This window comes from Choloepus didactylus, chromosome 9 (genome assembly GCF_015220235.1).
Source record: "Choloepus didactylus isolate mChoDid1 chromosome 9, mChoDid1.pri, whole genome shotgun sequence".
NCBI classification, from domain to species: domain Eukaryota; kingdom Metazoa; phylum Chordata; class Mammalia; order Pilosa; family Megalonychidae; genus Choloepus; species Choloepus didactylus.
In genome coordinates this window covers 117,385,733-117,409,477 of record NC_051315.1, presented here as the reverse complement: position 1 = coordinate 117,409,477, position 23,745 = coordinate 117,385,733, and the positions used below count along the sequence as shown (strand labels likewise).

The 23,745-nt window shown below is 32.6% G+C and overlaps 1 protein-coding gene across 2 annotated transcripts in view; it reads left to right on the top strand.

Annotated features, from left to right (window-relative positions):
- The window catches only part of CUL3 (cullin 3), a 90,655-nt gene that overhangs the window by 54,824 nt on the left and 12,086 nt on the right, over positions 1 to 23,745 (top strand). For both annotated transcript variants that reach the window (XM_037848554.1, XM_037848555.1), the window contains 10 exons: positions 4,503 to 4,663; positions 5,716 to 5,830; positions 8,435 to 8,663; positions 12,287 to 12,432; positions 13,179 to 13,355; positions 14,546 to 14,716; positions 15,276 to 15,383; positions 18,135 to 18,259; positions 18,875 to 18,971; positions 20,285 to 20,419. In XM_037848554.1, coding sequence (XP_037704482.1) covers positions 4,503 to 4,663; positions 5,716 to 5,830; positions 8,435 to 8,663; positions 12,287 to 12,432; positions 13,179 to 13,355; positions 14,546 to 14,716; positions 15,276 to 15,383; positions 18,135 to 18,259; positions 18,875 to 18,971; positions 20,285 to 20,419 — 1,464 coding nt within the window. The remainder of the gene's footprint in view (positions 1 to 4,502; positions 4,664 to 5,715; positions 5,831 to 8,434; positions 8,664 to 12,286; positions 12,433 to 13,178; positions 13,356 to 14,545; positions 14,717 to 15,275; positions 15,384 to 18,134; positions 18,260 to 18,874; positions 18,972 to 20,284; positions 20,420 to 23,745) is intronic.

Below are 23,745 nucleotides of genomic sequence, written 5' to 3'. Positions count from 1 at the left end.
ATCATTATATACACCTTGATAGTTTCAAGTTAAAAGACAAAGATTTACCTGTTCTATACTTCAGCTGTTTCCCTTGTTCTCTACTTACCCTCCGTGAGCTTGGGTGTTCTTTGCCTTTCCTGTATATTCCTCCAACCATATGTTTCCATCCTACTTGGCTTCTTTTACTGAACCATCATTTCCCTCATATAGAGTATATCTCAGGAATTCATTAGCTGCATTTGACCCCTTTTCAGTCTTTTGTCAGAGGGCTTGAGAAGGCAGACAATGTAGTCCTTAAGGTTATAGATCCACCTCCTTCAGAAATGGTAGCATCACATGGAATCCCAACCCAGAGGACACTGATAACAAATGGAAAGCAAAGAAGTCACAGTGAAATATATCCTGCCTGCAGTGTGTATTATTTTTTTCATCATAAGATCACACTTCATAGGAAATCATGGAGTTTTTAGAATAATCTTTGTTTTACTGAAGGCCAGAGTGATAAATAGTCACACAACCAGCTAATCATAGAGCCAGGGCTCATACAAAGAATTCCTAATTCCACATCTAGTATTCTTCCCACTATTATAATTTTCCCATTCAAAAATTTACCGTAAATGGTAAAGCACTTTAAAAAACAGTTTGACAATTTCCATACAACCCTGTAATCCCATTTCTAGGAATCTAGCTAAGAAAAAACGAAAATTATATCCACACAAAGACTGTACTCAACTCTTCATAGCAACGTAATTCATAATACCCAAAAACTGGAAACAATCTGAAATAACCGTCAACTGATAATTGGATGAACAAATATTATATACCCATGCAATGGATTTTTCAGCACTGAAAAAGAATGAAATACTGATAAAGGCTACAACATGGATAAACTTCAGAAACATGCTTAGAGAAAAAAATGAGACACAAAAGATTACATGGTGTGTGATTCCAATTATATGAAGTATCCAGAAAAGGGGATACAGGGAGACAGAATGGGGTGCTTGGAGTAGGAGTGGAGATTGATTGCATATGGACTTGAGGGATTGGGGTGGGGGGTGGGTAATGGATTGGAATGTTCTAAAACTGGATTGTAGCAACGGTTGTACAACTAGAGAGAAATTTACCAAAAGTTATTGAACTGCACTCTGAAAATAGGCTAATTTTATGGCATATAAATAATACTGCAATAAAGTCATAAAAAAGAAACATTAAAAAATTGCACTGTAACCCTCTAAGTTACTCTGAACATTACACTGTACATGGCTTTTGTTCTGTAGTTCTTGTAGGGAGTGCCCTTTTAAAAACAATAAAATCTGATCTAATTATTTGGCATGTCTCTCTTAGCCTAAGTTAAGAATATTGGGTTTCTTAAGAAAGGGTTTAGTATCTCGGTAGAAATATGTTAAATTTTCTAATATTTATATTTCTCCTACAAAATTTAATGTCCATGAGCATGTCATACAGTTGAAACTTAAAGGAGTTGCCGGAATTACCATTGCTTTCTATTCTAAGTGTAAAACATGCTGGCTGATGCAAAATTCTCTTGCTACTGTTAGGTTACTTTCTAGTATATCTTTCCCATTCTGCTCTCACCAGTTGAGCTGTGTGCTTTCTGGAGGGCCAGTGGAATGTGTTCTCAAACCTGTTTATGCCAGTTGCACTACGTGTTACTACATAATTGAATATTGTGGAAATTGATAAAATGATGGTGTACAAAGTGGAATTTAATTTAATTTTTTTATTTTTGGCAAACTAAGTTGAATGCTTTAGAAAGACTTTAATGCAAATCATTAAATATTGGTTTTCATTAGACTTGGGTTGTATAAAAGATGGGAGGAGAAATTGTAAAAATCTAGATGGATTTTACATTCATATTGCTTCATAAATGTCTCTAGTTCATGTTTTACCTTAATGAAACTGTAACTAGGAATGTTAAGACAATATATTATATATGAGTGTCATATATATTTAAGAAAGACAAGGTTGAACTCTAGTCAAAGGAAATCATGTTCAAAAAAGAGGTCTTGATAGCTGAACGAACATTTTCATGTTTTGAATTCAAATGTTTTAAGATATGCAGGTGTGTGTTTAATAATTTTCTTCTTTTTAACACTTACTTTCAGTTAACTTACCAGATAGATGATGGTTCTGATCACATTGAATAAGAGGGATCCTCCTGTTAATGGTGCTTTTTTGTACCACAGAAATTGATACTCAGAATTATAACACTCAAATTCTAAAATAGTTCATTTAAGCAATGATAGGAGTAATTATTTTCAAAATAAAAAGGATTATTATGGCTTTATTTTTCCTTTTTAATGTAATTTTATTGAGATATATTCACACACCATACAATCCATCCAAAGTATACAATCATTAACTCCCAGTATCATCACATAGTTGTACATTCATCATGGCAATCAACTTTAGATCATTTTCATTACTCCAAGGAAAAAAAAAAAGAGATAATCCCAAACATCCCATATCCCTTGTTCCTCCCATCATTGATCCCTATTGGCATGGTACATTTGTTACTGTTGATGAAAGTATTAAGATACTACTGTTAACGATAGTCCAAAGTTTGCAATAGGTGCATTTTTCCCTATTTACTACTCTGTTATGAACTCTTTGTAATTGTTTCGTACATTTGTTAATGTAGTTCATGGAAGAAATTTTTGTATTTGTACAGTTGAATCATAGTCATCGTCCATTACAAGATTTACTGAGTTACACAGTGCCATATTTTTTTGTTTGTTTTTGAGTTTTAGTAAATTTATTGAGTTGTGCAGCCATCATATAATCTGGTTTTAGAACATTTTCTTCACCCCAGTCAAATCTATCAGTTTGGTTTACTGTTAATCTCCACTCCTGTGGTTTTATTTATTTATTTTTAACAAGTTTTTATTCACACACCATACAATCCATCCTAAGTGTATGATCAGTGGCTTTTGGTATAAATCACAGTTACACATTCACCACTACAATCAATATGAAAGCATTCTGATTTTTTCCAAAGGAAAACAATCCCGTATCCTTTATATCCCCCTATTATTGACATTTAATTTGGGTATACCTTTGTTATAATTAATGAAAGAATGTTACAGTGTTACTGTTAACTGTAGATCTTAATTTACAGTAGTTGTATTTTTTCCCCATATAACTCTTGTTACTTTTTTTTTTCTTAAATTTGAATCAATTTTTATTGTTTGTGTTTTTGTTTTATGCTGAAAGGCATGTCAAAATTGGGCTGATAGTAGGGAAAGATTGACCATTAGGGAAATGATGAGAGCAAAAACAGATGCATTACATATGAAAGAGTGGGAGCCATCACAAGAAAGGAGGAAGGTGATCAGGAGGAAGTGGAATTTAAGATCCTGAATGTGAAATTATGAACCTAAGAACTTAATGGATAAGTCATTTATGAGAATTTTGACCTCATTAAAGTTGATGTCAGGATCTGAAAAATATGAGCTTGCACTAAGATACAGAATGTAGAAATGTGAGCATTGACGATGCTAATAAAAAAGTGCCTGTCTTTTTGGCCGTTAGATACGTATATTGTATAAGATGAATGAAAGAAGGTTGAGAGGAATGTTGTCTATGACTGGAGGGCTGCAAATGGAGAATTGAGTTACAGTTGGTTGGAAGGTTGATCCATACCATTCTAGTTGCATTGTTAATATGGTAGAGCTTCTCTTCATGTTTACCCTTGCAGCTTTGCAATGAATTAGATTTATATAAATGTCATTGTTTCTTTTAAAAGTCAAGAGGTTATTGTTTGCAGTAGTTATTAACTGTTTTTGGATTACAGATGCTTAAAAGAAGCTATGGCCCTCTTTCCAAAAGTATTTATGCACAAACACACACAATAATTTTAGGATGTTCATAGAACCACCAAAGCTGAGAGATCCTAGTTAAGAACAGAAAGGAGTATTAGTACTAATCCTTTTGTGAATTAAATAAGTAGTTTTATTTCAGTGTGCTTTATGGTATAAATTTGGATTTTCAAATAATGCACAAAATAGGGATTTATAGCCAAAGTTTCTGGGTTACCTGTGTTCCATAATCATTTTGGTAAGAACCTGAAAGTAAGATCATTAAGATTTTCTTTAACTATTTTCAAAACTTAAGAAAATAGAAAGGAATCATATTTGGGCATGTTGGCTTTGAGAGAAGTAAAGTCCCTTCTGTCTGCCTACGTTTGTCTCCTGTTTCTTCTCCACTCTGCACTTGCTTGCCTCTCTCTGGGTTGCAATGCTTGCTTTTTTCCCTCTCTTTTACTTAGGATAAATAGGTGACAATCTTACAGCCATTGTTTATTTCAGTCCCCACTGTAAATCATAAAGACTTCCTCAGGAGGTACTAGAAAATGTTTAAGATAATTTGAAGTTTCTCATCTGAAAAATGACTGCTTTGGGAATTTTATTTGCTGGTACATTCATTGTTACAGCTCACAGTGATTGTTTTTATGTTCACAAGAAATGCACTCAGCATTTCCGTGATTTTGTCTTTAACTGCAGGACCGTGTATATGTACAACAAAATAATGTGGAGAATGTCTACAATCTGGGCTTAATTATTTTTCGAGATCAAGTTGTACGTTATGGATGTATTAGGGATCATCTACGGCAAACTCTATTGGATATGATTGCAAGAGAACGGAAAGGAGAAGTTGTAGACAGGTATAATCAATTTTTACTCTTGGGGTTTTGGTTTTTAATAGTTGTATTATGAGAATTGATTCACTATCATAATCTTACTAAAATGAAAAACGATTTGAATGTCCAGCACACATTATGAAAATTATACATTATGAAAATTCTCAAAAACCTTTATATCACAGTTAGAAAAATTACCTAGAATTTAAATGAAAACAGCACACATCTATTATATTTTTAGGTGAGACCATCCTAAGCTTTAATTTATTTACTTAAAAAGAATCAGCTATTAATCTTCCCTTTTGGTTTTTTGTATTCTTTTCATGCTAACGTTTTGTTCCTTTTTTACTATGTGCTAACATTTTTATTAATTCTAGTCCTTTTCTTTAAGGACTTTTGCCTATATTTCATTTTAACATGTTTTAAGAAAATGTTGCACATAATCTAAAAGTACTAAGAACTATCTCCTTTCTGTTAACTCATAGTCCCTTCCCCTTCCTAATGTGATTGCAGTGCCATTTTGTGGCACTGCAGCTAGAGTGACTTGAAATTTGCAAGTTTGCCTTCCTCTGCTTCTCTGTTTTCAGAACAGCTGATAGATGGAGACTTGTAAAGATCTTATCACTTGAGCTTTTGTGCATGGTGTTGGGACTGCCCAAAAGCCATTTAGTACAAAAAATTATATTGCCAAGAAGTAGCTGTATGTTGTACCCATGTCAGGCAATGCAGCCTGCCTCCTTCCCTCACTTGCTCCTCTGTTTCCTGATAAACAGCCTTTTTATTCTCTCACTGTTTTTACATACATAGACATATTCAGACATTAAACTCATTTTCTTAAAGAATTTTAAGTTATAATTGGGTGAGAAGAACTTGAAGTAAATAGCTGTTCAGTTAAGATACATTTTCCATTTAAAATTACTCTTAAATCCTTATTTCGTAAATAAGTTGCAAAGGGAGATTGGTCAGTGCAATAAAAGCTAAATATTTTGAGAGTATTTTTAGCTATTTTTGTTGCATTATTTTACATGATTTTTTATTGTAATCTCATTATCAAGTGGTTTAATTTCTTTTGACAGAGGCGCAATAAGGAATGCTTGCCAGATGTTAATGATTTTAGGTCTTGAAGGAAGATCAGTCTATGAAGAAGATTTTGAGGCTCCTTTTTTGGAAATGTCTGCAGAATTTTTTCAGGTAATCAGTGAAAATATAAATTTATGCTCCTTTAAGGTGTTCTTAAATTTATTGAATGCAGTTACTAATTTGAACATTTTGAACATTTTTGACAGAGACCTGTGGGGCAAAATACTCTTCAATATACCTACCCCACATTCTCTCGTTCCAATAAAGAAATTTGTTGATGACAAAGAATTTAAGAGCTTGAACTTATACAGATGATTTTTAAACTAAATGTTATAAAACAGTGCTCTTCACACTTGGAAATAACCTTATAATTTTATTAGTTATATGGTACAAATTATTTAATTAGCATAAATTCACAAACAGCACATCACCAATGAGGTCTCATTATACAGGCTTTTTATAATAGGAATATGGTTGATGGCATAGTGCGTAGGTGTCTTAAAGGCTATTGATTAAGGAAATTATAAGCCAATATACCATTGATACAAATATGCAGCATTATAAGCAATCCAAAACTAACTAAATTTCTTAAAATGAAGCAGTTACACTAGTACTAACTTGTAATGAAATGATGATGGCAACGACAATGATGATAACGATGACAACAGAAACTGAGTATCATGGCAAATACAAAACGATCTTTATAATGTAGTGGTAACAAGGCATCTTCCCTGAAAGCTGCAACTCTGTTAATTTACAGTAGGGGTTTTGTAGTGTTGCCAAAGCAAACTTTGTAGAATACTAATTTAAAGTTTTCATTCCAATAACAGACTTTAAAAAAAATTAATGAATACAGAATTATCATAACCCTTAATAATGTAGTAGGTCACTCATAAGAGCCCTTGGATCTACATATCAAAATGAATTTTTGTGAATTTTGGTGTCATTTACACATAAAGAAACAAAGAATGGATCAGGTGTTTCCCCTCCCCCCCACCCCCTTATTAGAGAAGTTGTGGGTTTACAAAACAATCATGCATAAAATACAGGATTCCCATATACCACCCCACCAACAATACCTTGCATTAGCCTGGAATGTTTGTTACAATTTATTATAGCACATTTTTTATAATTGAACTATTAAGTCCATGGTTTAACTTAGGATTCACTGTTTGTGTAGTATAGTTCCATGGATTTTTAAAAAAATTTTATTCTGTTACCATGTACACAATCTAACATTTCTCTCCTTTAATCATATTCAGACATATATATATATATCAGTGCTGTTAATTAGCTTTCTTTCTTTCTTTCTTCTTTCTGTTTTTAGATAATCAGTTTGTAGCTAGTTCTGGATTTCTTTGACAATATTTTTGGCCTTTATATCAGTTTTAATTTCCTTCATTACAGTAGATAAATTGTTTGTAAATCAAGATTACAAAATGTACTGCATGGGCACTCTTACGCACACTTTAGACAACCCTTTTTAGGTTCTAAAGAATTGGGGTAGCTGGTGGTGGATACCTGGAACTATCAAACTACAACCCAGAACCCATGAATCTCGAAGACAATTGTATAAAAATGTAGCTTATGAGGGGTGACAATGGGATTGGGAAAGCCATAAGGACCAAACTCCACTTTGTCTAGTTTATGGATGGATGAGTAGAAAACTAGGGGAAGGAAACAAACAGACAAAGGTACCCAGTGTTCTTTTTTACTTCAATTGCTCTTTTCACTCTAATTATTATTCTTGTTATTTTTGTGTGTGTGCTAATGAAGGTGTCAGGGATTGATTTAGGTGATGAATGTACAACTATGTAATGGTACTGTAAACAATCGAAAGTACAATTTGTTTTGTATGACTGTGTGGTATGTGAATATATCTCAATAAAATGATGATTAAAAAAAAAATGTACTGCAGTGACATATGTGTGTGTATAGCTAACATATTCTTTTTGCTTTTTTTAAAATAGTGAATGGAAAGATGATCTGACAAGATTTGTGTTTGATGAGTTAATGTCTTCTTAGGGTCTTATTTTCAAGAGTTAAAACTTTCGTTAAGAAGATGGGAAATGTGAAATTTTGTACATAGTTGCTATAAACATGCCTTCTGTTTTATGATTCTTAAACATATCCTGTTAATGTGTACTATCAAATAGGTTAAAATCAATTGAGATAACATTTATAATTTTGGTGGAAGTCTATAAGGCTGGTTAGCATACAAGATAGTAGTTATTTAGAAGTTCTTTCTCAAACGTTGATATATCTACTCTTTTGATCCTGGGGAGGGGGTGGCCAGAGGACTTTGATAATCAGCAGTATTCCAGCAAAGATGTTTAATTAACTTGATGAGTCCTTCTAGGCGTAATTTTACATTAAAACATATCAAAGAATTTATCACTCTTGGTTGATGGGAGAGGTTTCATTCTGTACTTTTGACTCTCACTATTATGTTTACTTTTTCTCCTATTTGGGGTACTTTGGCAAAGTTTGAAAAACACTGGTTTAAGGACAATATATTAATTTAGTCTTACATGTTATATAAGTAATGTTTTCAAGGTTATGGTTCAGACTATATGAGTCTTTGTAGTAAAAATAACTAATGTTAATAGTGATTATGATATTTAGGCTGATGTATGATAAACATATAGAAACCCAATTAAAAGCAGAAACACATTTTGCTTATGTGTTTAAAAAAATCATGCTTGTTAATTGCAGATGGAAAGTCAGAAGTTTTTAGCAGAAAACAGTGCTTCGGTATATATTAAGAAAGTAGAAGCTAGAATTAATGAAGAAATAGAACGGGTGATGCACTGCCTTGACAAATCAACTGAAGAGCCAATTGTAAAGGTAGTTGAGAGGGAACTCATTTCCAAACACATGAAGACTATAGTAGAAATGGAGAATTCTGGGCTAGTACATATGTTGAAAAATGGAAAGACAGAAGGTAAGTGTTAGCAGTTGAAAAATAACTGAGTCCTTGTAATATCAGGTTTTTGGTAATTTTTTTAATCCCTGGCATTTAAAGAAGTGATTATGAATGTTTAAAAGAAATTTTTTTGTGTCATTTATTTATCACCATTGTTACTTTGATGGGATTTAACTATAAAACTTTATACTGTCTTATTAATGAAGCTTGAGTTTTTTAGTGAGTCAAGTGGCTATTTCTCCTGTCTCTCCTCTCCTGTCTCCTCATTTCATGTTTTTCTTAACTAGAAGATAAGACTAATATTGTTAGTGAGACCAGTGAGCTCTTCATTCATTCCTGTTCTTTGCTTTTATTTACTGAAGGATTCAGATTTCTCTACATTTCCATATACTCTCCTGTAGTTTTTGTGATTCTTCTAAAATCTAAAGTTTTAATCTTAAAATGTCAGTAGGCTTTCCTTCGGGATTCAGTTGTGATAAGGGTGCTGAAAAAACAAAAATATCTGTGTCTTCATATTGACAAATTTAGATAAGTTAATAGATTGGTTTTGGAAACTCTAGCATTATGAACCAAAAAAAAGAGAAATGAGAATTGCATAGAAGTAAAGGTAAACATTTTTTAGGTAACTGTAGCATTTATTGCTTAGAACTATTTACCTTTATTTTCCTGAAAAATAGATTTTGTAAGTGACATGTACCCCAGAAGAAATTATAAGTAAAAGAACAATTATATTGTCCTCATTCTTAATTTTTTTGTTGCTTTCTTACTTTAAAATTTGCGCTTTATAAATTACTGATAATGATTTAAAAAAATAAGCATGGTTACTCTTGCTGTTTTCCTGCTTCCTCCTTTTGTAAAAGCAAACAAAAAACACACAACAAAAAATCAACTTCAAGTGTGCTCTGTCATGTATTCTAAAGCGAGGTACTGGAGTCTAGTTCAGGGGTTGGGAAGCCTTTTTGTAAAGGGCCAGAAAGTGAACATTTCAGGCCTTGCAGGCCAGTCAACTACTCACTATAATAGTGAGAAAACAGCCATGGATAATATGGAAACAAATGGTGTGATAGTGTTCCAGTAAAACTTTATGGACACTGAAATTTGAATTTCATATAATTTTCACACATCACAAAATATGTTCTTGTGATTTTTTACTCCAACCATTTAAAAATGTAAAAAGCATTCTTAGTTCTTGTACAAAAACGGGGCGGACTGTATTTATTCTATAGGCTATATAGTTTTGACGACCCTGATCTAAATGGTCCCTAGCAGTTGAGGACTTTATGAAAAGTATTTTCTTCTGATTAAACAAAATGCAGATCAGTGGATTATCTGAAAATCAATAGATCATCTAATGTACTATATAGGTATTGGGTTAATGCATCCTTAACTAACCAGGGGGAATGATTAAAGGGGCTAAAGATTAGGGGCTAGGAGTTTGATGCAGATATTCTTGAGCATAGTTGAATTACGGTATCTCTAACCTGTGTAGATATTTATGTTAAAGGCATTAGGTGTGCCTAACACCTGGTAAATGCTCAAAAAGTATGTGAATGAAGGAATATGAGTAGCTACACGTTTTCTTTTTACACAGTTCCTCTCTATTTACTGCTTAATATTTTCAGCGAGTAAGTGTCTATGATTAAAGTTTCCTGACCTTCCACTAGAAACGTAATTGCTAAATGTCTTAATTGCGTTAGATGTTACTCTTGCAGTGTGTTCAGATGAGTCAGAGGCCAAACTTAGCCATTATGAAGCCAAATGTCTCATAAATCAAAAAGGGAAAAGCAGTATTACTACTAGGAATGGAGGATGAATTGGGTTGGATACTAGATGCACATAGCACTATGAATTTACATTCAAATGGTATCTCAATTTTTAAATTAAGTTTGTATAGAAGTAATGCTTAGTTTTTGAATGCCCAATATTTTTCATTTTCTTTCACATTCTCTACTACCTCATACATTTAAATACATTGAATTAAGTACAGTGAAGTTGCATTAATTTAAGTAAACATATACATGTGATATCTAAGAAAAATTTGTAACTATGTAGGAACAAAATAGACAAGATGGGAGCCATTTCACTAGAGGTATTTGGTATGCCAAATTTAGTGTAGTATACATCTATAAATTGCTGATGTGTTTGTAATATCTATTTTTAAAAAATGGGATATTTTGTTGTAATTTATCCCAAATATGTGAGAAACTTGGAAGATTTGCCCTGTGTATATTACTTTGGATGTATATTATTAATGAAAACTTATTTTTAATAAAATTTGCCCTTTAAAGTTACTGAAACAAATTTTAGACACCCTTTTTGCAGAATGGTAAACTTTGCTTCTAGGTGTTTTTTAAATACATAGAGTTTTAGTTTTAGTATCTAAATTGCTCTTATAAATCTAGACCAGGGTGGGCAAACTATGGCCTGCCAGCCAAGACTGGTCTGGCCTACCGTCAATTTGTGTTCAGCCTGTAGTATTGTACATTTTAAAATCATTGAAGAAATCAAAAGAATAATATTCCTTAACACATGAAAATTATGTGAATATCACATTACAGTCTATAAAGCTTTATTGGAATACAGCCGCATCCCTTAATTTATATATTATATATGGCTTCTTTCTTGTAATAATGGCTGAATTGAATAGTGGGGACAGAAACTGTAAGGCCCACAAGCCTACAGTATTGACTATCTGACCCTTTCAGAAAAAGTTTGACTACCTCTGATCTAGAACTGCTGTTCTAACTCCATTTTTAAAAGGTCTTTATTATAAAACCTTTTATACATCATTGTAAAATTCTGACACTAGTTTACCAGTAAATTATTTCAAAGAAACGTTTGAAAGATAGAAAAACAAAATTGTTTTAAATCTGTATTTTAGTCTTAAATAAAATGGACAGGTTCCAGAATTTTTGTTCTAAATAAAAACATGTTTGAGATAACCAAATTTTTAAATGCAGTTGTTGGCTTTGGAAATATCAGGGATTGCTTTGAGGAAAGTATTGAAGAATAAACACTTACACTGTAAGTTTCATACAAATTTTGCAGCCATGAGTTGCAGTGATATAAATCATGTATTTCATCAGATTTGTTGTCATAGTTGTCATTTGAACTTTTGAGATAGAGACACTTGAATGTATCTGTAAGACTTAATGATTTCTTGATTTCCTCCTTATATTGACTATTAATTGCACCATAATTCTCCTTTTGATAGATGAGTTTGTAGTATCAGTAGGTTCTAGTTTAGATTTATGTAAGATTAAGTAGGAATTCAAAACTGTTAACTATTAATAGCCCATTTTTTCATTTTGCTATTTTTTTTTAATAGTTTTTCATGTAGTCAGAAAATGGTAATGGAGATACAAACTTCTTTGAATATCACAAATCAGTGGTAAAATCATCTGACCCTTTACAGAAAAAGTTTGACTACCTCTGATCTAGAACTGCTGTTCTAACTCCATTTTTAAAAGCTGTTTATTATAAAACCTTTTCTATATCATTGTGAAATTCTGACACATTTCCCAGTAAGTTGTTTCAAAGAAACATTTGAAAGATGGAAAAAAAATTGTTCTAACTCTGCATTGTAGTCATTTTTTCTTAATCTTTATTGTAGCCATTTTGTTTTTTCTTTCTGTTTGCAGACCTTGCTTGCATGTACAAATTATTTAGTCGTGTGCCAAATGGTTTGAAAACGATGTGTGAATGTATGAGTTCCTATTTGAGGGAACAAGGTAAAGCCCTCGTTTCTGAGGAAGGAGAAGGAAAGAATCCTGTTGACTATATCCAGGTAAGTAAACACAGATTCTCTTTAAGTTTATGATTAAGTAATTTTGACAAGTATTGGAAAAGGTGATTCCTACCAAGCTACACATTATGTACTTTTGACCTAATTGTCCCAGTGGTGAATTATTAAGTGTAATCATCCTAAATATTTTAGAATTTTGCAGGGTACACATATTTATATGAGGGAGCCACACTCAGCTGCTCCTTTTCATTTATTAACCTGTCCTATGAAGACCTTATTTAAATAGTCTCAAGAATGAACATGTGCTATATTTTTTATATGTGTTAGTGTTTGTATACTTTACTATGCTATAAAAATAATTGTTTTAGTCAAATACTTTTTGTTTCAAAATGTTTTGTTCTCAAGCAGTACTATGAACAGATTATGCTCCAATTTTTCCATGTGTTTTAATAAAATAAACAGCTTTTATATATGAATTTTTAAAACTAATTTTCTCTCTGGCTAGCCCATTCAGTCAAGAAAGGGGGGAGGGTGGAGTGAAGCAGTTGAGGTTCTTTGGTTCATCTTCCATATAGTATTATATAAATGGAAGATAGAATACCTCTCTCATCACTGGCATTTTTAATAGGGACTTAGATACAGGCTTGAAAATAATATAGAATCTCTAAGTTAAACACTAAATACACATATTACCAGCAAATTAAAATATACTTTCATGATCTTAAGCATATTGTTTATGGGGAAATTATTATAATGTATCCTGAATTTCTTTGTTTTTTATCTGTAAGGGCTTATTGGATCTGAAGAGTAGGTTTGATCGCTTCCTTCAGGAATCGTTCAATAATGACCGGCTCTTTAAACAAACTATTGCGGGTGACTTTGAATATTTTCTCAACCTCAACTCCAGGTCCCCTGAATACCTCTCATTATTTATTGATGATAAGCTGAAAAAGGGAGTCAAAGGAGTAAGTATGAATGCTTTTGAAAATACATTGTTTTACTGGTAGATGTAAAATTAGGAAAAGGATATGATTTTTGATTAGCCCTTTGTTATGCTTGAATGTGTGCTGTGACCTGTTAAACAGATTGGTTAGGGTCTTTGCAATGGTCAAAAGTACTTTTACATTTTACTTGTATGTTATTGATACCATAAGCAAGAACTACACAACCATGGTTGTTAGTCTATGACCATGAAAGTCACCAGAGATAACAAGGAACTAGAAAACAATAGAACAGAACTTGGCCTGCTCTCATCCAGTTCTGTGGATTAAGTACCAAAAGATTCTTGGATGACGAGAGTTTAAAAGCATAGACTAGAAGAAATTAGTTTGAAATAGTTTGAAAGCATTTACTGAAGCTCAGTTTCAAACCTTTGTGATATATGTGGGATCTTAGACGCACGCTATAGCATAGAAAATCAGATTAAGTGTACTGTAATCACACATGAATTGGTCTTTTTTTTTTTTTTTAACTTCACGTTGGAATTTGTGAGAGAAAAGGAAAAAGTAATGAATGACCCTAGGTTTTTTAGGCAGCATCTTTAACAGTAGCACAGAAGGAAGATCGTCGAGGACATTGAGTCAAAAAGACTATTAAATAAATATACATCCATTTAATCTTTCATATTTTTAAATACAAGCTTAATATAACCTGCCACAGATTCTTATTTCCCTCATTTAAAAGCTGAGGGCAGGGAGCCTTTTTGCTGTTTGAATTATAACAAATCATTACCCTTATGCATTCAAAATTTAAGTTTTGAATCAGCTTAAATGAAAATATCTTCTGGGTTTGTAAATGCTATGCAAAGACTTCAGAAAATAATCTTTTTTGGGGATTAAAATTTCATTTCTTCTGTTCTTAGTAATCCCTTAATCCAGACCTATATTACCATTTACCTCAGTTTCAGCAGTAGTCCTCTAGGGACTAAAATTCTACCCCATCCCCTGATTAATTCTGCCACTAGAAGAGGATGTAAGAATTGTGTAATTATGTAAACTAGAAGCCACTTTCTCAAACCAAATCCCTTCTTCTGACATATGTCGTTTATCAGATTTTTTTTTTCAGAGTATTACTTTTAAACTGTAAAAGAGCTATGGTGTTATTTTTGCAGAACTAAATTTCATAATTGATGAATATTCTTTAATTAATTTTGCAGCTAACAGAACAAGAAGTAGAAACAATATTGGATAAGGCAATGGTCCTTTTTAGATTTATGCAAGAAAAAGATGTATTTGAACGTTATTATAAACAACACTTGGCAAGGAGACTTCTCACAAATAAAAGTGTTTCTGATGACTCTGAAAAAAATATGATATCTAAGTTAAAGGTAAGGTATATGTAAAGTGGAATAGAATGCACCTAACAGTATTTAGCACATGATTGAGTACCACAAACATGAGTGAAAATTATTTAGTTGGTTTAAAATGTTTATTTCTAAAAATTGATGTTAGGTATTTTTGAGCAGGAACAGAGTATACTTCTATTCATTTAAGGTCTGGGACTCAGAATTCACAGAAATTTCTCTTGATGTGACAGGATACATTCATGGGAGTCTCGGGGAGGGTTAGTACAAGGGAAACAATAGAGAGAATCCTATAACTGTACAGTTCTGTTTCACAAAGTGTGGTCCATAGACTACCTGTACCCTTGTCACCGGAGGTGCTTGTTAAAAATGCAGGATGCTGGGCCCCACTTTCAGTGGAATATATTGGGGTCTCTCGAAGAGTCTGGGGATCTGCATTTTAAAATAAAATCTTTGGGTCTTTCTGAGTACACTGACATTTAAAAATCAGGCATACAACAACTATTAGAAAGATTTCTTTCTGCATTGCCTCATTGAAAAATTTTGCATTTATTTCCATATGGTTTATGTTTTTCTTCTGCAGACTGAATGTGGGTGTCAATTCACATCAAAACTGGAAGGAATGTTTAGGGATATGAGCATCTCAAACACAACTATGGATGAATTCAGGCAACACCTGCAGGCAACTGGGGTAAAATTCTGCACTAATTTGTGCTATACATACATTTATATAAAGCCCTTTGTAATGGGCATTTTCTTCCATATAGCAGTTAAAAGAACTTCTGGGTAACACATGTATTGACTGTGAGTACTTCTAAAGCGATTTTCCCATATCACCTCTTTTCTAAGCATATTTGTGTTAAAATGTTTTGGCATTATTATTATGATTATCAATATTATTATTCTAAAGCTTAGTCTATCCTCCCCACTTGAAGGAATGCAGTGAAAATCGAACAAATAGAATGGCTCTGCCATTCATTATAACCATTGTAGCTTGTGGAAAGAATACTGAGGCTTAGTCAAGCATACTGACTTTTAGTACTCGTCATTTTACACCAGGATTGTGTTACCTTGGGATGGTTACCTGTCCTTCCTATACCTAACTGTTCTCATGTGTAAAGTCAGCATACGTGGGTCTGATATTCTCAGGGTAGCTAAGGGACAAACTGAGACTACTTAAAAAATAGAGGAGTTAGTGTATTACATCCAAGTTTTGTATTGTGAATCCCAGAAGGTGGAGTAGTGAGACCTTCACTGCTTTGGCATCAGGTGGGATTTTGTAAGACTTAAAGGAGGTTCAGAATTCTGTTGCTTTATTGCTCAGTTTTTCAGCTTTACCTTAACCTTAAGTTTAGAGAACTCCACAGTTGACAAACTTTTTTTTTAAGGGACCACATAGCATTATCGTTCAGATATGTCATGACATTAAAAAATTTGGAGGTCTGTCCTTTGATATTTAAATATGAGATCATAACTTCTGTTCCCACAGACTCATACTCATAGAACACAAACAAGAATGCCTGATTCTCTGGAAATGCACATTTATATACATTAAGACATTCTGACTCAGTTGCTTTTGGTCTCTCTCCATTGTCAGTAATTGTATGATTTGCCTCATAAATACCAGTTTTTACCATAGAGGAGGACTGAGAAGCAGGAAAGATGCACATCAATGAAAAATAGAAATTTGGGTGGGCAGGAACTGAATAATTAGATTATCCTAGGTAGTTTTTTCTTTCTTAGATTGGTTAGGGATTTGTACTTACATCTGTTAATAATTTTCTGTAATTATATTTTAATTTTTATTTGCTATAATATTTTTCTTCCATTCATCTTACACATATTGACAAATACAGAGAGATAACCTTGTCTGAATAAATACTCTGTTGAAGCCATCTTTAATGGAATATTTCTGGATAGGTTCAAGTGCCTAAATATCATGTCCATGATAGTTAAAGGCCTTTTGATTAGGAAAATTACAGTCTTCACCACCCACAGTTGGCAGTTGTTTGATTCTAAAGAAAGGACTGTTGTTTAACATGGCAATTTCATCAGATTCTATTTGCCTTTGTTTTTCCTATTGTTATAAATTTATGTTTGTGAATTTTCTACAGTCTGTCTTAACAAATATTCACTATATCCTACACTCTGTGGTAGAATATTTATTCAATAATTAGTTCCACAATCTTCCCATGTTTTAATTTTCAAAATGGGGCTATTACATTCCTATTTATTTTTTTAAACAAGACATGTAATATCCTTATAGACTTTCTGGTACTCTTACCTGTCATGTACTATCTTTGACTAAAAGCTGAATGTCTTCAGAATGGTACTAAGGTAATGAAGAAGTGGAGTTAACCACTAGAGTAACTTATTTGATGTTCTTTTTTAAAAAAATATTTATTCATTTAGTAAATAATTCATTAAGTGCCTTAACAGACAAAAATCCCTGGCATGATGGACCTTATATTCTAATCAGGGAAATATGATAAACAATACATAGCACCTTAGTTGGTGATATGAGCTAGAGAGGAAATCTGTAGCAGGGAAGATGGTCAGGGAAGTCCTCATTTAAAAAGTGACATTTTGAAGAAAGATGTAAAGGAGGTGAGGGAGCAGGTACGTGATTATATGGGAGAAGAGACCAAAGACATGATTGTTATTTCCATCTTTGAAATCTTGGGTGGATCCCATGCAGTCTGTATCACTGAACATCCAGGTTAGATAAAAATGGAGTAATGATTTAGAACAACGTGTGAATGTCAATAACAAAGACAGTGTTTCACCCTTAAGAGTTCTTTTGACGTATTTTATTATCATTACCTTAAAATTGTAATGTATTTAAAAAGAAGAAAATACCTGATTGTGACAGTGATGCTAGCATACATTTTGTAAAGAGAAGTTACTCATTTTACAGTTATTTATAGAGCACCTACTCTATCACTGGGTCTATAGCGTGCTATGCAAAGGCTATTAGAATGTGAACTACATGTGAAAACATGAACATTTGGATCGATGAAGTGTAAATGGGATGTTAGAAATATGGTGTTCACATATTAAGATGATAAAAATATTTAAAAGCTGAGGTTTAAAAGAATGGGATGTGTGGCCCCTTGACATTTTGAAAAAAGCGTAAAGGCCAAACTTGACAGTTTTTAGTGGCACCAGTAAAACTTTGTTCACATGCTAAGAACTATGTTTTGCTTTTTAAGAAGCTACAAATCAATATCTTAAGCAATAGCTATAAATATTTGCCAGAATAGTTAAAATTTGAAAAAACACTGGATGGGTCTAATCTTTAAGAAGACTTGTTTAATTACTAGATATTGGACATGGAGCTAAGACTGATGGAGCTGTTTCAATAAATCTTAAGTGTCTAGATGGAATGGACAGCAAATCCTAGCTAATTATCAGGAGCGGGTATTTTTTCTGTTTTGCATAGGTGTCTTTAGGTGGTGTTGATCTCACAGTCCGGGTGCTCACAACAGGATATTGGCCCACTCAGTCAGCCACACCAAAGTGCAACATCCCACCAGCACCAAGGCATGCTTTTGAAATATTCCGAAGGTAAATCTAAATCAGACTTTGAATTTCTAAATTTGACAAATAATTGTCAAAAATTGAAGTAAATTTGAGTGTAAAGTGTCCCTGATTGATATACTCCCCTTTTTACCTCATGTTCACAAGGAAAGTTTATCCTTTATTCTTTTGAATATGTAACAGTAAGTTGCATAAAATTCCCTTCAGAGGGTTATTTTATTATTGTCCTTTGTTGAGCATTAATGCTTTGTTAGAGGAGTAGTTTTATACTGTCGATATCTGCCACTGGCTTAGGATGAATCAATTATTGGGTTACTGTGGAGAAAAGTAGTAGTGTGAACAACAGTGACTGAGAAGCAGGCCAGGAGAAATTATTTAGTATTCTACCCTTGATAATTTCATATCTTGTTGAATTGCCTAGGTTTCCCTTCCCCCCCACCCTCCTCCTCCCTCCTCCCTTCCACTCTCCCATTCTTTTTTATTTTCTCTTCTCTAAAAAGTGAGAACTGAACTTCATTCTTAAGGTTTCCTTTAGCTTTTAAAGTCTCCCTTACACATGTATTTGTTAAGGAATGTTATCTCTAGCTTGTGATTTCACTTATTAAATTATATAAATGTAAACCTTGGTCTGATTTGCTGAAGGTTTTACTTAGCCAAACACAGTGGTCGACAGCTCACACTCCAACATCATATGGGTTCTGCAGATCTCAATGCTACCTTTTATGGACCAGTTAAAAAGGTAAATATTGAGAGTTTGAACTTATTTATATTAAGTAACTTAAAATTCATCTGTAGGACTGTTTTGTGATTTATGTTGACTTTTGAGAAACCTAGCTAACAAATTCTAAGTTTATATGCATTATCTGTTTCTCCTATTTCTCTACCAGTTTCAGGTATTAAAGAAAGAAAACCTTGGTTTGATGTATTTACCTCCATTCCCTTCATTTGAAAATGTGAAGACTATACCAGTAGCCCTTGTTAAGAGATAAATAATACTAGGATAATTACACATTGTATTTTATAAGATTAGACTTGAAGACAGTATTGCTAAAACAATAAAGTATAAGTTTCTTTGAGGGCATAAAAGCCCTGAGCCCCTTTTCAAGATTCTCAGTCTCATATAATCCTTATTCTCAGTAAGTCAAAACTTTGGAAATTAACACTTGAGATTTGTGAGATATACAAAATATAACCAAAGTCATTATTTAAAAATTAGTAATAAACCAGTGTATTGCCTTTATTTAAAAAGAATAATTGCTTTTTTTAATATCTAAAATTATGAGCTTTAGAGAAATAATTTCTTTTCATTACTTGGTATGAATCAAATCATGGTCATTTGCCTTAAAAAGAAAAAGGATAGAAAAGCATTACAAGAAAATGCCCACGTTGTCATCTAGGCAGCAAGTAGCAGTGCTTTATACTGTATTTTTGTTAGATTCTTACTCGTTTTATATGACAAGTCACTGTAACACCAAAGTCTTTTATTTTATTTTTTAGTATTATTGAAAATGCTTATAGGTATTCCAATTTTAATATTTACTTGAAATGGGAAATATTCCTTATAATTCATTTAGTTGAACTATTTGACACTGTTATATATATAAGTATAAAATGGAAAGATCAAGGAAAGTAAAGAACTCACTTTAATTATTCCTTGCTTATGTTTAAAGAAGCTGTTTCTAAATAATCATGTTTATCTTTTGAGGATTTATGAAATGGATCAGTAATTTTTAAAATATAATTCATATGTTAAGTCATACAGCAGAAACAGGCTTTGAGAATGGTAGAGTTTTCCCCCCTCCTATCTTATGCTATTTTTTGATCTCTGAATTTAGCTATAAAAATAAGGAATACGTTAAAATGTTAACAGTTTTTAAAAAATGCGAACAGTCCTGAGTAAAGAAAGTTTCAATAGCATTTTCTTTTTATATAAGAAAAAGTTATATGTAGTTTCATTGAGGGGCTTGGGGATTACAGGGCTTATTCCTGAAACATGAATGTGTTAGTTACCAGGAGATAAATATCTTGTTTATCTTTTACAAAATGAAACAGGAAGATGGATCTGAAGTTGGTGTTGGAGGTGCACAAGTAACGGGCTCTAATACACGGAAGCACATATTGCAAGTCTCCACTTTCCAGATGACCATATTAATGCTCTTCAATAATAGAGAAAAATACACATTTGAGGTATGGGTTGCAGTTATGTGAATTTTAATCAGTTGTATTGTTTCTAAATGTCTCTTGTTACTGGAGTCTTTCTTATTTGAGTAACCTTTATAGAATGTTTTTGTGAGTATCTACCATTAAAAAAAAATGGCATAAAATTGGGCCATGGACAATATGAACATCATACATTTATTGCACCATATTTCATTTCATTGGTTTTTTTTAATCAACTTTATTTTAGTATAATTTTCATATAATAAAATATATCCCAAATGCACAATTTGATGAGGTTTTACAGATGTATGCATCTATATAAATACTGTCATAATCAATACATAGAACATTACCCAAAATGTTTCTTTGTGCCCCTTTTCAGTTGCTTCCCTCCTGCTGTGCCCAGGCAACCATGGATCTGCTTTATGTCACTAAAAGATTAGTTTTGCCTTTTCTAGAATTTCATATAATGGAATCATGTAGTACATATCGCTTGTGTCCAGCTTCTTTCACTTAGCATAACATTGAGATTCATCCATGTTGTTATGTCTGTAGTATCAGTTTGTTCCTTTTATTGCTGTGTGATATTCCATTATATGGATATACTACCTTTTCTTTATCCATTCACCTGTGTATGGGCATTTGAGTTGTTTTCCAGATTTTGGCTCTTATGATAGAGCTGTGTGTTTAACTTTATAAGAAACTACCAAGCTGTGTCCCAAAGTGATTTTACCATTTTACATTCCTACTGGCAGTGCATGAGAATTCCACCTGCTCCACATCCTCTTCAAAATTTGGTATTGTCAGTCTTTTTAATTTTAGCCATTTTAGGTCGTGTGTAGTTGTATGTTATTGTGGATTTAATTTGCCTTTCCTTGAGGACTAATGACGTTGAGCATCTTTTATGTGTTCATATGCCATTTCTATATCTTGTTTGGGGAAGTGCTGGTTCAAATCTTTTTGGCTTTTTTTCTTCATGATTGACTTGCAGGAACTCTATAAATTCTATATACAAATCCTCTGTTAGAAATACATGTTGTCAGTAGTTTCTCCCAGTCACTTGCCTTTTTGTTTTCTTAATGTTGCCTTTAAAGGGCAGAACTTTTAAATATTGAACTTCATATCAGTTGTTTTTCTATTTTGGTTCATTCTTTTGGTGTTCTGTCTTAGAGATCATTGCCTAGCCCAAGGTTGCAAAGATTTTCTTCTGGGTGCTTTATAGTTTTAGCTTTTATGTTTAGGTCTACAATCAATTTCAAGTTAATTTTTCATATGGCATGAAATAAGGATTAAAATTTCTTTACCTTTACACAGAGATACTCAGTGATCCACCACCATTTATTGAATGTACTCTTCTGTACCTTGAATTACCTTGGCACATTTATTAAAAAAAACCAAGCGACCATATATTGGTCTATTTTCTAAGCTCTCTGGTATGTTTTGTTGATTTATATGTCTATCTTTATGCCAATTTCACACTGCCTTGATTAGTCAAATTTCTTTTTTTCCACTCATCTTTTTTTCTTAGAGTAACTAATTATAATATGATTACTTTCTTATTATCTTTTCTCTTTTTTTCTCCCCGTCAAATTATGATTTGGTTGCATTAACTTCAGTTAATCTTCTATAACTTTATAAAGTATAGGTTGAGGTTGTGTAGTTCATGCAATTCTTACTAAACTTAAATTTAAGATATGGAGTGAATATTTTGTAAAGATTTAAAATTATTTATACTTAATATTAATGCTTAAAAGCTGATTTTCATATATTCAAGTGAACATAAGAAAAATATCTTTGTAAATTTGAAATTAAGAGCAAGATTAAATTCTAAGCTGGTTTTAGTATCACCTCCATTTATGTGGTGGATATAAATAAGAGATGGCCATTTTTATGTGATATACTTAAAGGAAATGTTTTGAAACCTAAGTGTTTTAGTTCAGTAGCTGAGACAAAGGGTTTTCACATGTATTTCCAGGTGGGTCTTACCTAGGGAATAAACTTAATTTTCAAGTACAGTTTGTATGTGATTGAGTCCTAAGAATAATGATTGAGTAAGAAAATACTGAGTACCTTACTCAAATATTATGCAGCTTTTCAGACAGAGGTGGAATTATCTCTAACAGCTGGTTTTATATAGGTATGTTTTAATTTGTAGCTCTCATAGATAATATATGTTAAGCAAATAAACTTCTTGATAAGTGTAAAAGTTGGTTTTCACAGTCTTGGTTTTTAAAGAAATGGTAGAAATAATGAGATAAGCAAAAATATAAATTCATTTTCCATAGCCATTATTAGAATTGTTGGTAATTTTAGTTGGTTCTCTTTCCCAGACTCCTTGGGATCATCGATACTACTTAGCGCTAATTGAGTAGAAGGTATAATTAGATAGAAAATTCCTCTAGTATTTCAGAGTTCAGCTAAACCACAGGCCAGAAATCTGAACATAAACAGCTTATATAGAATACCATGCCTGTGACATCAAAGCCTTCTGGCTAGTCACCCCTCAAACTGGGGACATTGGGGATAAGGCAAATCAAGTGTATCTTTTCTTATGCCATGTGTTTCTCTATAGTCTGCCACATAAGTGTTGGCTTAAGTGATGACTTCTTTCACAGAAGTCATCTGCCCTAATTAGAGAAGAAAATTAAAAATTTTCTTTCTTCATGAAGTCAGTAAAAGGGTATATTAGTTATTTAATGCTACATAATAAGTACCCCCAAAACTTAGTGGTTTAAAACAACAACAGTAACAATTTATTCTCTCTCTCTCTCTCTCTCTTTTTTTTTTTTTTTTTAGGGATGCGGGAAAGGGGCTTTGTTGCATGCTTCAGTCTCTGGGTTTCCCATGGGGTTGCATTCAAATGTTGGCTGGGGCTGGAGAATAGACCTCCAAGGTGGCTCACATGGCTACACAAGTTTAAACATACCAGGAGAGGAGCACAACTGCCAGATGTCTTGTAGGCTAGTTGTAACAGGTGGCATTTATTTGTAGCATTATATTTACCCCATAGTAGTCAGGCTGCTGAGGCTTTTCCTTTTTTATCCATATTTTTTTTAACAAATAGAAGTCAGTTTATTGTGATTTAGAACTGCTGAATATAGGAAACATAGAGAGTGGATTTTAGTAACTGGCATTTTGTTTTCGAAGGCAGTAAAGGTCATAATTATTAATTCATATTTTTCTGAGTGTTCTTTTTATGAATGAATCTCAAATAGAAAAACCAGTTGTAGGTAATAGCAATACTAATATCAGACAATAGAATTTAAGATAGAAAACTATTAACAGTGATATTTGATACTGATAAAGGGGTTGAGTTCATCAAGATGTATACCAATCATGAATGACATAACTTC